The sequence below is a fragment of the Equus caballus genome, chromosome 26, assembly GCF_041296265.1.
Source record: "Equus caballus isolate H_3958 breed thoroughbred chromosome 26, TB-T2T, whole genome shotgun sequence".
Classification (NCBI taxonomy): Eukaryota; Metazoa; Chordata; class Mammalia; order Perissodactyla; family Equidae; genus Equus; species Equus caballus.
The window spans coordinates 43,934,786-43,949,001 of record NC_091709.1 but is presented as its reverse complement, the minus strand read 5'-3'; the positions used below and the strand labels follow the sequence as shown (position 1 = coordinate 43,949,001).

At 50.5% G+C, this 14,216-nt stretch overlaps 1 protein-coding gene across 2 annotated transcripts in view; it reads right to left on the bottom strand.

Moving 5' to 3' along the window:
* FAM3B (FAM3 metabolism regulating signaling molecule B) overlaps positions 1 to 14,216 on the bottom strand; it is a 58,400-nt gene that overhangs the window by 30,789 nt on the left and 13,395 nt on the right. Inside the window, exons 2-3 of one of the 2 annotated variants that reach the window (XM_070252461.1) lie at positions 1,747 to 1,858; positions 1,015 to 1,158 (exon numbers count right to left, since the gene is read on the bottom strand). In XM_070252461.1, coding sequence (XP_070108562.1) covers positions 1,015 to 1,158; positions 1,747 to 1,759 — 157 coding nt within the window. In that variant the 5' untranslated portion in view covers positions 1,760 to 1,858. Of the gene's footprint in view, positions 1 to 1,014; positions 1,159 to 1,746; positions 1,859 to 8,005; positions 8,128 to 14,216 lie in introns of those variants that run through there. The other variant, XM_005606158.4, reaches the window with a different exon arrangement.

Genomic DNA, 14,216 nt, shown 5'->3' with positions numbered 1-14,216 from the left:
CACAGGAACACTAACCTGCCAGTCACTGGGCTCAACCCCCAACTCAGAGCCTGCCAGACCCCCAGGCAGCCACGCATCCCTCCAAAGTGGAGGTTCCAAGCCAGCAGGAGCCAGGATGCAGCGGCTGCCTAGCCACCCTTGCCACACCTCTCCCACCAACGTTAAGACTCCATTAACTTGACAGCTTCAGCCCTGGCCGCGCTGGTGGGAACTGGAAATTACATTTATGAGCCCTTGTAAAAAGACTGGCATCAGACGCAGCTCGGAGAGCCAAGCTGGTGTCCGGGACAGACTTCACATTTTGTGTAAAAATCGAGGAAACGAGAGAGGAAGCCCTTTGAGGGTATCTCCCACGCCCTCCACACGTGGGGACACCCCTGCAGCACTGGGTCCCATCCACGGCCTGTATGCAATAAGCCTATCTGATTGCAAGATCCACTGTGAAAACCTTACTAAAAGTAAAAACACCTCAGTCATAGTCAATTCCTAGAAAGCTCTTTTTTTTTGGCCATAAAAGGTAATTAAATTTGAAAAGGAAGGATATCCAGTTCTTTATATTTGTGCAAATTAACTTTGTATAATTTATTAAAAAGATACCAGCATATCTATTTACCATGAGATTTTGAAGAGGGATACAGATAATTACTTTAGCATTCCACATGTTTTCCAATGTAATTTTTACACCAGATATTTTGTAATTTCACTTCATTCCCAATTCGAGTTGTATTCCAAAAGCATATTTTTATTTAACACAACCTCTTGTGTCAAGTTTCTTTGTTCGTTTTCCTCACATCATGATTTGCCTTGGGGTCTCGCACCAGGGTGAGCAAGGGTACCTATCTTGGAATGGTGTGGGAACTAAAGGACGGATAAACCTCCTCCCCCCCTCCCCCCTTCCTCCTTCTCCTCCTCCTCAACGTAAAACGGCCAGTCCAGGCAGAGCCAAGGCCAGCACTCACTTCTCCCACTGCAGCCGAGCTGCAGAGTTGCTGGTTTGACACAACCCGTGCTCACCTCTGAGGACAGGCCTCTCACCAATGCTCCGGATGCTGTAAACAGCACTGGACAGGGATACGTCTGGAATGAGCTCTGCCAGCAGGTACCCGGAGTACCAGGCGCACACGGAGGCGAAAAAGAGGAAGACTGCCTTCAAAGTGCCTGGGGACAGACAAGACAGACAATGGGCGCCCAAGGTCAGGCGCTATCAGGCAGCCCACCCCCCCCAGCCTCCCCGGACCCGCTCCTGGGCCTGCCCCGGCCGACTGCATCAGGCATTCGTGCGCCAGCATCAGCAGGATGCTCTGGAGAGAAATTACTCCCTGGAGGCTGTGGGCAGCTGAGGGCCAGGTCTGCTTTAACCGAACCATGAGGACTTGGTTGGCTTTGCTAAGACTGGCGTTTAAGGTAGACAGTGGCAGATAATACAACCGAGATCGGAATATTTTCAAGGCCAGCTTTCTATGTTTGCTGTTGGTTTGGGTCTCAGAGCTTCCTCAAATGCTAATGGCGACTATTCATCAAGTGGCCCTGGGAACCAATGCACCTGACAAGGGCCTAAACGACCAAGGAGCTCATTGCCTTTGCGAGACAATCAGATCTGAGCGTGCTCCTGGAAGCAGCCTGGAGGCTCCAGAGGGCCAGGGCTTCTGTTGTTTGGTTAGTTGCTGCATTACCAGGGCTGAGAATAGTACCTGGTGCCCGTGAGCATTCAGTGGGACCCTGTAATGCTGGAAAAAGTCCTCAAACCTGCCATTATCATCACAGACAAGCCTGTGGAGACGCCCGAGGTTCCCGACAGCAGAAAGTTCCCAGAGATAATCTTTCTGGTTGACTGGCTCTGGAATCTTCCCCTCAGTTCCTAAGGAAAAGGCATTACCCAGTCGTAGGTTCCCGGGGGCCCAGCGGACAGCTCCCTATCCCTTCCCAGGCAATCCACTGCCAGGTCCCTCTGATTTTACCCCCTAAATATCTCACAGATCAGGAGTGTTCAAGATCACCAAGACTGCCACAATGCAGGAATGGCAGCATAAAAGCACAGCAGGAATTTCTCCACCAGCATCCAAATATGTGCTAATAGACCCAGTCCTAAGAAATAAGAGAGCGAAAGAGAGAAGGCGAAAGAAGAAAGAAAAGGAGGAGAAACAGGGGAGGCAAGGGAGAGGACCTCCCGCCTGACCCTACACCCTTCTGCGGCTGCCTCATTTCTGGCCCCTTTCAGGCCAAGCAGCTGGAAATAACCATCCTCTGTGCAGCCTCCAGGCTCACCTTCCACCCCATGGCTCAGGGCAGCTGTGCCGCCTGCCCCAGGCCCCCAGATGATGGCAGCCTTGTGCATGTCCTCCCTGGACGACACTCTTGAGGGAACTCCCATTTTGTGGGCAGGTCCCAGCCTCTCTGCCAGCTTTCCCTCTCCCTCTTCAGGGTCCCAGATTAGCTCAGCCAGACCATCCTGAGGTCCCACCAAGGCTGTCGTATTGCCCAGCTGATGTCAGCACCCTGGCATGCCTGGCCTCCCACTTAGCATGTCCCAGAGGAAACCCTTGATGCTCCTGGCTCCCCAAATCTGCTCCGGGTCCACGTCTAGCCCGCCTCAGCCGATGCACGGGGTCAAGTGCCGGACACCTGGGACTCTTCGATTCCACGCTTCCCATCCCAGCCCTGAGAGAATCCATTGGCCAGTCTCATTGGTTCTACCTCCAAAATAAATCTCACGTCCCTAGACTTCTCTTCATCTTACTGCCTCCACCTGACCAGGCCATGTCCTCTTGTCCTCGCCTCCCCTAACACTTGTCCTCTCCCACTGGTCATGAAACCCCATGTCCACGTGTGCGTGCCATGTGTCGTGCTGATTTATCACAGGGTGGTATAATCAAGAACGTATCTGGTCTTTGTCCCAGTTCCTGGCACACAGCTCTTAAAACCCTTAGAATCTCCTGAGTGATGTGAGGCTCTGCCGTTACCGGTAGGGAGCTCCTTTCAACCACAGTGAGTTTATGCTAAGGAGGCGACTGGGCTGGGTCCTCAGATAGATTCAAGGGAGAGGCTGGCCTTGTCAGATGTGTGATTCGAGGGCTGGCACTTTCAGCCCACCCCCTGGCCTCCAGGAGGGGAGAGGGATGGAGACTGAGCTCAGTCATGTGACCATGACATACTAAGACACCAATAAAACTCTGGACTCCCAAAGCTTGGGGAGCTCCTTGGTGGTGAACACACTGCCATGATAGGAGAGCGATGTGCCCGGACTCCGGGGGCTGAGGGCACAGAACTTGGAGTCCGGCACCCTCCAAGCCTTCGATCCATATGTTTCTTCATCCAGCTGGTCCTCCTGGCATGTATTCTTGATAATAAAACTGTGATTACAATGACAGCAGTGCTTTCAGTGAGTTCTGAGAGTCGTTTTTGCCAACTATCAAACTGACAGGAGCGTGGGAACTCTCAAATTAACAGCTGGTCGGTCGGAAGTGCACGTGGTTCCCGAGACGTGTGACTAGTGTCTGAAGAGAGGGCAGCTCGCCAGGACTCTGCCCTTAGCCTGTGGGGTCTGACGCTCCCTGCGGGTGGTCAGCGTCAGAACTGAACTGGCTGGCGGGACACCCAGGTCTGTCAGAGGGCTGGCTCTGCCCCTAGAGCCCTGGGCAGGGGTCAGTGAGCCATTGGGCCAGCCCTCTCCAGGTCTGCAGCCCTGGACACAGAGGCAGGACCCCAACCCACCCGCACACAGCCCAAGGCTTCCTCGCCCTCCTGCAAACCTCTGTCTGTCAGTCCGGCTGTGCTCAGCTCTGGATCTCAGCTCCCTCTTTATCGGTAGCACCTGGAACTTTCCCTCTCTTTCTGGTGACGGCAGCTGCCTGTGGACCCCTCCACTGCTGTGTTTCATCCAGGCTGTATGTGCTTGTGCTCAGAAGGGCCTGTTAGCTTAGGCAGCCACGCTGATGGAACGGGATGCTTCTGTTTCATCTTGACAATTTGGGTTTTTTTCAAGTGCATGTTTCAACATCAATTATGTTTTTTCTATCTTCCAAACTATGCTGTCCCTAAGATCGTTAGAACGTTACGCAGAGATGGCTTCCTGTTGCGAAATACCTGGGACAGTGTGCCCAGTGCAGTTTCTAGGGCTGAAGGGACATCTCCAAGCTGGAAAAACCAGCCACAGAAAACAAAATGAGAGCAAAGGGTGTGGCAGGCGCCCTTTCTACCACTCCTGAGTCTGCTCTGCGCTCCAGCCACACTGACCTGAGGCAGCTGCTGCACGCCCGCTGTACCCCTTGGTATGAGTCGGTCCCTCTGCCTGCAGGGCGCTCTCCTGCACAGACCCACGGCCATCTCCCTCTCCTCCTTCCAGGCTCCCCTACGGCGACTACGTGGCCCCACTGGGGTGCAGCCTGCCATGTACCTGTGGCCTGCACGGGCACCCTCACATCAGTCCTTCACACGCCTTGTTGGCATTGCACACCAAGGCTCCCTTCCCTCCACGACCGTGCCTGCACACCTGGAACAGTGCATGGGCCACGTGATGTCCCAGAAAATGCTGCTGGATGCACACGGAGTGAGCGGTGTGATGTGATTGCTGGAAACATGGAGCCAGCACTGAGCGAGTGTCAGGTTCAAAGGCAACAGCAGCCCTCTGTGTCCAGTGTGTGTTGGGTCACAGCTGAACTGTTTTGCCCAAGTGTCATATTGGAATGGAAAACTGGCAAACCCAAGATTATTCAGAGGATCTTCTAGTCAGCACGTCACATGTAAGAGCTTTGAGCACAGAGCTGCTGTTTAGCTTGGAGAAGAGTGAAATGACAAGATGCCACCTTTCAAATGTGTAAAGAACAGCTATGAGGAAGAGAGGCTGGATTCGTCCCCAGCTGAACAAGGACAAATGGATGGAAGGGACAAGGAAGAAAATGAACAATGAGTAAAAAGCCCAAGTGCCATCACAAATAGAACGGCAAACCCCGGGCTGGCCTGCCTGGTGAGGCAACAGGCTCCATCCCCGGACCTTTCCCAGGGCTCCTAGGGAGGCTCTGAGGGATCTGTGCTTCTGGTGAGGAGTGCAGCTGATGACCTCCAGTCGGTTTCCTGTGGTGGTTGAGAGAAGCTAAGACCTAGAGCCTGAACTCCCTCAGGGTGGGAGGGCAGATCCAACAGCCAAGATGGAGGCCCAGGCTGGTGGTGAGCTGGACTGGCAGCCAGTGCATGGGTCTAACCCGCAGTCACAGAAGCAGTCCAGCAGCCCGAGGGAGGGCAGGCTTACAAGCCAGGAGGTGACGGACAATGTCCAGGCAGGCAGCACCAGGCGAGCTGTGGCACAGCCAGACGCGGGGCTGGACACCTGCATCCGGAGCTCGGTGCCTGGGGTGGTCGCAGAGTGGGCGGGACATGAGGCAGCTTGTGAGGACAGACTCAGACACTGGGCAGCAGAGAAGAACAGCGCTGGGGGTGGGTCGGTGGGGTGCAGCTTCATCTTAGGAAAGGTGGAAGCTCAGGGACTCAGCTGAGACAGGTCCCGGGACCAGGGTGGGCCTACCCTGGTGGGAGGGGGTCCAGCAGCTTCAGAGGCGGGGGCGGAGGAGGAGGAAGTAAGCAGAGTCCAGGACACTGCTGGGATTCTGTACCTGTGACCTAGCCTCTTCTCGTAAGACATCACTGGCTCACGGGCGTGTCCGCCTCTGTGCCTCCGCCCAGCAGGGACACATGAGGAACAGAGCAGAGGCCAATACTGAGCCCAGGGAGGGAGTCGGTGAACTCCCTCCCAGAGACTCTCATTTCACGTGGGTGTGTGTGTGCCTGCGTGTGCGTGTCCTACCCTCATCCCCACCCTCAGATCCTTGGGGGTCTCAGGCTGGCCTGGGACACTTCACTTACACTGGAGAAGAAAGCAGTCCTAAAGCCAATTTACACTAAACCCGGCTACAGGGAGTGGCTCCCAGGATGCCCCTCACCCTGCAATCCGGGGGCCCCGGGGAGGGAAGTCTGAGCTCATCGGAACACACTTCCACTGGTGGGATTGCCTTCAACGTGAGGCAGGACAATGAAGCTGTTTGTCACTGGCAGTCTTGCCCCATGGACCCAAACCCCATGCCCTGGAGGTCGCTACCCCTGTCCCCTTTGCCTTTGAAGGGCTGGGAGGGCTGAGCAGCGGACGAGCCAAATTTGGGACTCTGCTGCTTTGTGGCTCCAGTGTCTTCCGTTGTCACTGTTTTGTTGACCGGGGCTTTTTGGCAGAAGGACTTGGAGGTGCCACACCTGAACACCACAGCAGGTGTGCAAGGTGACCCACCTGGAAAGGTTCATATGCCAATGCCCTAATGTGAGGCGTCAGGATTACCACTGCCAGGCAGCTGCCCCCTCCCCCCAGGAGAAGGGCGGTGGTGGCTTAACTTATTTCTTCCACTCTGAACGTCCTTCCTGAGAGCGGTCTGCCTGGCGAGGCCCCAGTGCTTGGCTGAAGTAACCAAGGAAGTATTGCTTGCAAGAACGTTCACAAACTCAAAAGGGATAATGCTTCTCATTTCTGCGGGCGACTTCTCTTATAACCACGCACCCTGAGATCAGTACACACCTGCCGTCATGTTGAAGCTTTAAGTGAAAGCTCAAGAACGAATCATGAGGGTTGTGTGTGAAAAAACTGCAGGGAGGGGAAAGCAATCTGACAATACTCAGCAGTGTCCACTACGTAACCAGCAAAACGATAAGCACGTAATACAGAAATAATGAAAAAACAATTCTTCCAAAATAGTTATAATGAAAGTCAGTGCCCCAAGGGAGGTTTTTTCCTCCCCCAAAAGAGCTATTTATGTCCAGTCATTTATCACAGTCCACGCAAGTTACCAAAAACAGTGCTTTTCATAAATAAATGGTTTTGTAGAAAACATGAATATGTCACATAATAAAGCAAAAATCTTAAAACCCGGCTTTCCTACACTTTGGGGATGGAGCAGAAGATGCGGTGTTAGAACTTTCTGGAGTGTGACCACATGACCGGAATGCTAGGGCAGGAAGGAAAAAGGATCATTTAGTCTAAGAAACACCTCACTGCAGCCGACCCACCATCCAGAGATGGGGAAGTGGCTCTTCAAAGAAGCAAAGAGAACTTTCCATTCCAGGAGGAATCCAGATTCCTCGGATTATAGGAGAAAAACATCACAATCCATTAGAGAGCGTGTGTGACAGAAGCAGGGCAGTTAACCGGGGACCCTTGCAAAGTGAGGCAGGCAAGCGACAGAGGCCAGAGGCCGAGGTCGGGAAGACAGGCTTTGAGATAAAATGATTGGTGAAACAGTGGGGTTTGTTTTTCTTTCCTCTTTCCTATTTTTTCCAAATCTTCTGCAGTCTCAAGTAGTTTGATAAATGGAAAAAATAAAAACTCGCATAAAAAGATGCCACCGGAACTGGTGTCATAAGTGACAATGGGGCATTCTGTGTTCATTAGTTCCCCTTCTCACCCAAATTCCCCAGTCACTTAAAAACGGCCTCACTGTGTCCTTCCTTTTCCTAATTTGTTGGATTGGTCAGCTGGACCTGTGGCTAATGACTCCTGACTCCAGCCGGACGAGCCCAGGTGGAACCCACAGGTGCTTCCAACCAGCAGCTGACAGCCCTTCCTGGCGCTGTCCAGGGACACCCCTGCAGGCACACGCGTGCCCCGATGGAGGGAGACACCTCTTCTTGCAGCTCCTTGGGTCCTGCTCCGCCCGCACTCACCCAATACCCACTCTCCAGGTAAAACGTCACACTAGCTGACCCCCTCCTTGCCATGTACCCCAGCGAGGGCGGTGGAGACAGGTAGGGGCGGGGCGGAGGAAACGGTGCAGGGCTACCTGCTCGGGACACCTCAGGTGATTCGCCTCTGCTGGACTCGCTTCCCACTTTCCCGATCCCGGGTCTAAAGGAAGACGCAGCCCCAGCGCCAGCCCCACCCTCCTCTCAGCACGGCGGTCCTGGGAGGGGCGAGGGGCGACTCTCCACTGCCCGGGTCGCCTTTCCCTCCTCCCGCGCTGGGGGTCGCACTCACCAGCAGCCCCGGGGCGCATTTTCCAGGCGCTGCTCCCCGCCCTACTGGCCCTTGGTGGCAGCTCCGGGTGGTGACTGGAGGGAGCCTCGCACAGACTGGATGGTCCGCGAGACACGCCCTCAGGCCAGGCCAGGGGCAGGCACAGGGCGGGGCCGGCCGGTGCGCAGGGCGGGTGCGGGCACAGGGCAGGCTGACGGGGGTGCGCCGGGGCAGGTGCGGGCACGGGGCAGGTGCGGGCACGGGGCAGGTTGACCGGGGTGTGTCAGGGCAGGTGCGGGCACAGGGCACGTTGACGGGGGTGCGCCGGGGCAGGTGCGGGCACGGGGCAGGTTGAGGGCTGGGCGGCAGGTGAGGGCACAGGGCAGGGTTGAGGGTGGGGCGGCGCCCAGGCGGGATGCACTGTAGGCCAAGCTGCCTGAGGAGCAGAGAAAAGGAGCAGGGCTTGTTCTGAAGGCAGGACACTGTGTCTCATAAAGGCTGGTCGCCCCAGGCCCCAACTTAATGTCTCACAAGGGAAAATGGCTGCAAAGATCAGCACGCCTGAGCCTTTTAACCGTCAAAGCTGAGTCCCGGCAGGGTCCGAGTTCCCAGTCCACGTCGCTGGGCCGGGTTATGAGGCTCCTTGCTTCCTCCGGAACAGTCTGGCTGCCCACTGCTTTTTGCACAGCCCAGCACCGTGCACCGCTCTGTTGCTTCCTCCTTTACTCTGGGGGTAGATTAGAAAATCTGGGCCAGGACGATGCCCCAGGCCCCACGGTCAGGGTCACAGGTCTGAGGTCCTCTTGTCCACATGGAGGCCGGGGGTGCCGGAGGGGCATCAGGCAGGTGTTTGAAGAAAGCTTCTCAGAAGACATCCCAGACAGGGCTCCACACAGGACCAGCTGCTCTCTCCCCACCACACTAGACGAGGTTTCTAGCACCCTTTGGAACCCACTGTAGTCACAATGGCCTCAGGATACCAAGACCAAGTTAAGGCTACAAGGACAGTTGGCCACTTTTGCTGGAAAAGAGAGTTCCAGGGAGGAGGCTCTGCAGAGACCCAGGCCCCACCCCAGAGGCCGGCTGGCTCCGGCAGTTCTGCTCTGTTCCCATCTCTCCTCTCCCAGCAAGCTGAAAGGGTTGAACAACACAACACCAAGTGCCCTCCCCTAGCTCAGGACATCCATCCGCCTCTGGGGTGTCACAGGGGGTTTGGCCATGCCTCTGCCTCCACCACCCCCTCCTCCATGGGCTTTGCTTCCTGAGAAGCTCCTGTGTGGCGCCATCCAAGGTTGGATGTCCTCGAGGTTCATCCATGTTGTAGCATGTGACAGGATTTCATCCTTTTCAAGGCTGAGTAATATTCCATTATATGAATATCCACATCTTGTCTATGCACTCATCTATCGATGGACACTGGGGTTGCTTCCACATCTTGACTGGTATGAATAATGCTGCTATGAACATGGGTGTATATCGCTATGAGGCCCTGTTTTCAATTCTTTTGGGTCTATACCCAGAAGTGGGATTGCTGGATCATATGGTAATTCTATTTTTAATTTTTTGAGGAACGGCCATGCTATTTTCCACAGTGGCTGAATCATTTTACATTCCTAATAACAGTGCACAGGTATTTCAATTTCCCCACATCCTCACCAACACATGTTATTTTGTTTTGCTTTGTTTTTTAATAGTAGCCATCTTAATAGATGTGAGGTGACATCTCACTGAGGTTTGATTTGCACTTCTCTAACGATCAGTGATGTTGAGCATCTTTTCATATGCTTGTTGCCATACGTATACAACCTTTGAAGAAATACCTATTCAAGTCCTTTTCACATTTGGTAATTTGTTGTTGTTGTTGTTGCTGAGTTGTAGGAGTTCTTTATATATTCTGGATATTAACTCCTTATCACATGTATGGTTTGTAAATATTTTGTCCAATTCCGTAGGTCGGCTTTTCACTGCGTCGATTGTGTCCTTTGATCCACAGAAGTTTTTAACTTGGAATATAGTCCCATTTATCTATTTTTGCTTTTGTTGCCTATGTTTTTTGGTGTCATATCCAAGAAATCATTACCAAACCCAACTTCATGAAGCTTTTCTCCTCTGTTTTCTTCTGGACTCTATAGTTTTAGGGCTTAAGTTTAGGTCTTTAATCAATTTTGAGTTAACTGTGCTCCATGGTGTTAGGGTCCAACTTGATTCTTTTGCATGTGGAGATCCAGTTTTCCCAGCTCCATTTCCTGAAGAGACTGTCCCTTCCCCACTGAATGCTCTTGGCACCCTTGTCAGAGATCATTTGACCATCTATGCAAGCGTTTCTTTTCGGGCTCTCTAGTCTATTCCACTTAAATTATCTATCTGTCTGTCTTTAAGCCAGTACCACACTTTTTTCATTCCTGCAGCCTTATAATAAGTTTCAAAATCAGGAAGTGTGAGCCCCCAGCTTTGTCCTCCTTTCTCAAGATTGTTTGGCTATTCAGAGTCCCTTCAGATTCCATATTAATTTTAGGATGGCTTTTTCTATTTCTGCAAAAAAAAAAAATCATTGCTATTTTGATAAGGATTGCACCAAATCTGTGGGTTGTTTTGGGTAGTACTGACAGCTTAACAATATTCAATTTTCCAGTCTATGAACACCAGATATCTCTTTGTTTACTTGTGTCTTCTTTAATATCTTCCAGCAGTGTTTTGTAGTTTTCGGTGTACAAGCCTTTCACTTCCTTGGTTAAGTTGGGTTTGTTTTCATTTTGCTTTAATCACTGGGGTCCAGACCCCATTCCCCATTCTCACAAGGTCTATAACAAATACTTCTACTCAAGTTCTCCTTAGCAACTCCCATTATTTATTTTTTTTAAAGATTTTATTTTTTCCTTTTTCTCCCCAAAGCCCCCTACATAGTTGTATATTCTTCGTTGTGGGTCCTTCTAGTTGTGGCATGTGGGACGCCGCCTCAGCGTGGTTTGATGAGCAGTGCCATGTCCACGCCCAGGATTCGAACCAACGAAACCCTGGGCCGCCTGCAGGGGAGCGCGCAAACTTAACCACTCAGCCACGGGGCCAGCCCCATCTCCCATTATTTTTAAAAAACATGACATAAGTTCCATTTCTGGGGATCTATGCTAAAGAAACCTTTTCTTTTTAAAGAGGAAATGCTATGTACACTCAACAGTGAAAAATGTACAGAAACCTATGAAGTCAATAGAAGATGGAATGACTATTCAAGTAAATTACTGTTTAATTGCTTGGAAGTCTACTTGGGAATTTAAAATGATTGGTATCAAGATTATATATTACCTGTAATGTACATGGAAAATGTACATGAAATGCACGTTAAGTGAAAAAGCAGGAACAAAAGTGGATACTTATGCCTATAAAGAGGCTGGAAGGAAACATGCAAAAATGAAAATGCTGTTGCATTTCCCTGAGCATACTATAAAACCACATTACTTCTAAAATTTTAAAAATAAATGGGCACTAAAAAATTATATACCTTTTTCCAAGTTCCCCCTCAATTCCTTCAGGCGTCGCTGGGCCACTGGCTCCTCTTCACAGCTCCTCTCTCTCTCTGGCAGCCCCTCCACCTCATCAAGTCTATTTCCTAGGATTCCTCTCAACCGGCACCTTGCCCCACCCGAGGCCCAGAGTCCCCGCCCCAGAGACAGCCCCCGTCACTAGCATTTCCTATGGTCTTCAGAGCAGTCTCTGCATATGCAAGCCCACATATATTTCCCTCATCCTTTTTACACAAAAGCTGTCATATTACACACGGTGTTTCACAGCTTCCCTTGGGTATTATAATATCTTAGAGAGCATTGTATGCAAGCACACACAGACTGCTTGCTCTTCTCTTCTTTTTTAAAGATTGGCACCTGAGCTAACATCTGTTGCCAATCTTTTTCTTCTTCTTCTTCTCATCCTCCTCCCCAAAGTCCTCCAGTACGTAGCTGTATCTTCCAGTTGCAGGTCCTTCTGGTTGTGCTATGTGGGACACCACCCAGCATGGCCTGAATGAGCGGTGCCATGTCCGCGCCCGGAATCTGAACCAGTGAAACCCTGAGCCACCGAAGCGGAGTGCGTGAACTTAAGCTCTCGGCCACGGGGCCAGCTCCAGCTTGATCTTCTCGACTTCTGTATCCTAGTCCACCTTTGGGTGAACCACATCTTTAAACCACATCTTTTACTGTTGGATGGACCCATTCTTTAAATAGGTTATAGAAGGACGTTTTTGTTTCTTTTTAGTCTTTTCTCCTATTAACAGTGCTGCAATGAATACCTTTATGCATCCACAGTGGCACATATATTGGAGTGAATTTAAAATAAATTCCTAGAAGTGAAGTACTGAATGGAAGGGCATGCGAATTCTGAATTTAACAGCTATTTCCCACGGCCCTCCCTCCAGAGAAGTCACACTGGTTTACACACTGCCAGTGGCAGAGGAGAATGCCTATTTGTCCATACCCTTCCCAACACACTGTATGCTCCAACTTTGGTCTATGCTAATCTGTTGGTGGAAAAAAATCTTGGTATTGTTCTAATTGCTTCTTTCATTAAAGTGATTGCCTTGGTATATTTTCATTGGTGTAAAAGCCATTTGTGATTTGTGTGTATTTCTTTGTCCAGGAACTATGTAGTCACATAATTGCCCATTTTTCTATTAAGTTGTTAGTCTTTTTCTTTTTGATTTGTAATAGTTTTGAGAAATAACTTGTTGACTAGATAATACATTACATAGCTTAATTTTTGTAAAGCATATTAAAAGGTGTATAGTGACAAACCACCTCCTTACCACTGCATCCTCTTTACCCAATAGGAAACCAGAGTTACTAATTCTTGGGGTGTCCTTCCAGAACGTCTTTAAACATATCCAACCAAATAGGAATATATCTCCAGCACACGCACACACTTTAACACACTGTCACATACCCTCCCCATGACTCACATCTTGCTTATGAAGACATCTTGGAGAGTCTGTCCCTTGTGTATTCAGAGCTCTTTATCGTTCCTTCCACAGCTGCACAGTATCCTACCGCATGGATGGCCCATAGTTTATCTACCAGGTTCCCTACTACCCACATTTGATCCTTTTCCCCCCTTTTGTCGGGACTAACTCTATAATGAAAACCTCTCACCTAGACCCTTCCACTTATGTGAAATATAGGAATAAATATAATTAATTCCTAGAAGAGGCACTGCTGGGCTTGTATTATTTGTGATTTTGGTAGAATGTGCCAAATGGACCTCGGGGGATGTTGTACTCATTGGCACGCCCACTGCCAACGTTCGTGCATGCTTGTTTCATTTTAAGGGCTTTTCAAGGACAGTTTTTACTATTGCGGATCTCCACTTTACTTGCTGACTTTAGGAAAGCACTGCCATTTAAATGGGGCTCCCTTAAAATGCACACAAATGCAGAGCAACCCCAATACCCGGGAGCTGAGGAGGGAGGGGACCCTGTTCCATATGGAAATAGAGTCTAAAGCCCCCCTTTTACAGTAATGGACACCTATTATATACATCAAGATATAATTCTAAATTGTGTATTATTGTTTTTACAATTCTACATTAATTAGTCCCTCCTCACAGGGTAATAAAAAAATTTTTCCTCATTTGTTTTTACTTTGAGTGTGGCTTTTTTATTTTTCCCCTGAGCAGTTTAAAAAAATATCTGATTTTTTTTTTTTTTTTACAGCTTTTGAGTTTTGTCTTGCATAGAAAGGCCTTTCTCCCTTTCCTCATATTTTCTTTTTTTTTTTTTTCTGCTTTGTCTCCCCAAACCCCCCCTGTACACAGCTGTATATCTTACTTGCAGGTCCTTCCAGTTGTGGGATGTGGGACACTGCCTCAACGTGGCCTGACGAGCAGTGCCATGTCCGCGCCCAGGATCCGAACCCTGGGCCGAGGCAGCGGAGCGCGCAAACCCAACCACTCGGCCACGGAGCCGGCCCCTATTTTCTTATTTTTTAACTAAAATATTTGATGCCTCTATGCTAAATTTGGGTGGAGAGCCAGACCTTATTTTCTTCCAGCTGGCTGGCTAGTTGCTCACGATTTGTTGGATGACCATTTTCCTCCACTGGTGGAAACGTCCCTTTGTCATTGGAAGTTCGCATAAGCGCTGGTGTCGGCGTCTGGACTTCTGTTCCCTCGGCCTCATTTCCCCCGGCTCAGGGATTTCCCAGAGATTCCTGCACGTTTACTTTTTGCATGAACTTTGGATTCAGCGGTC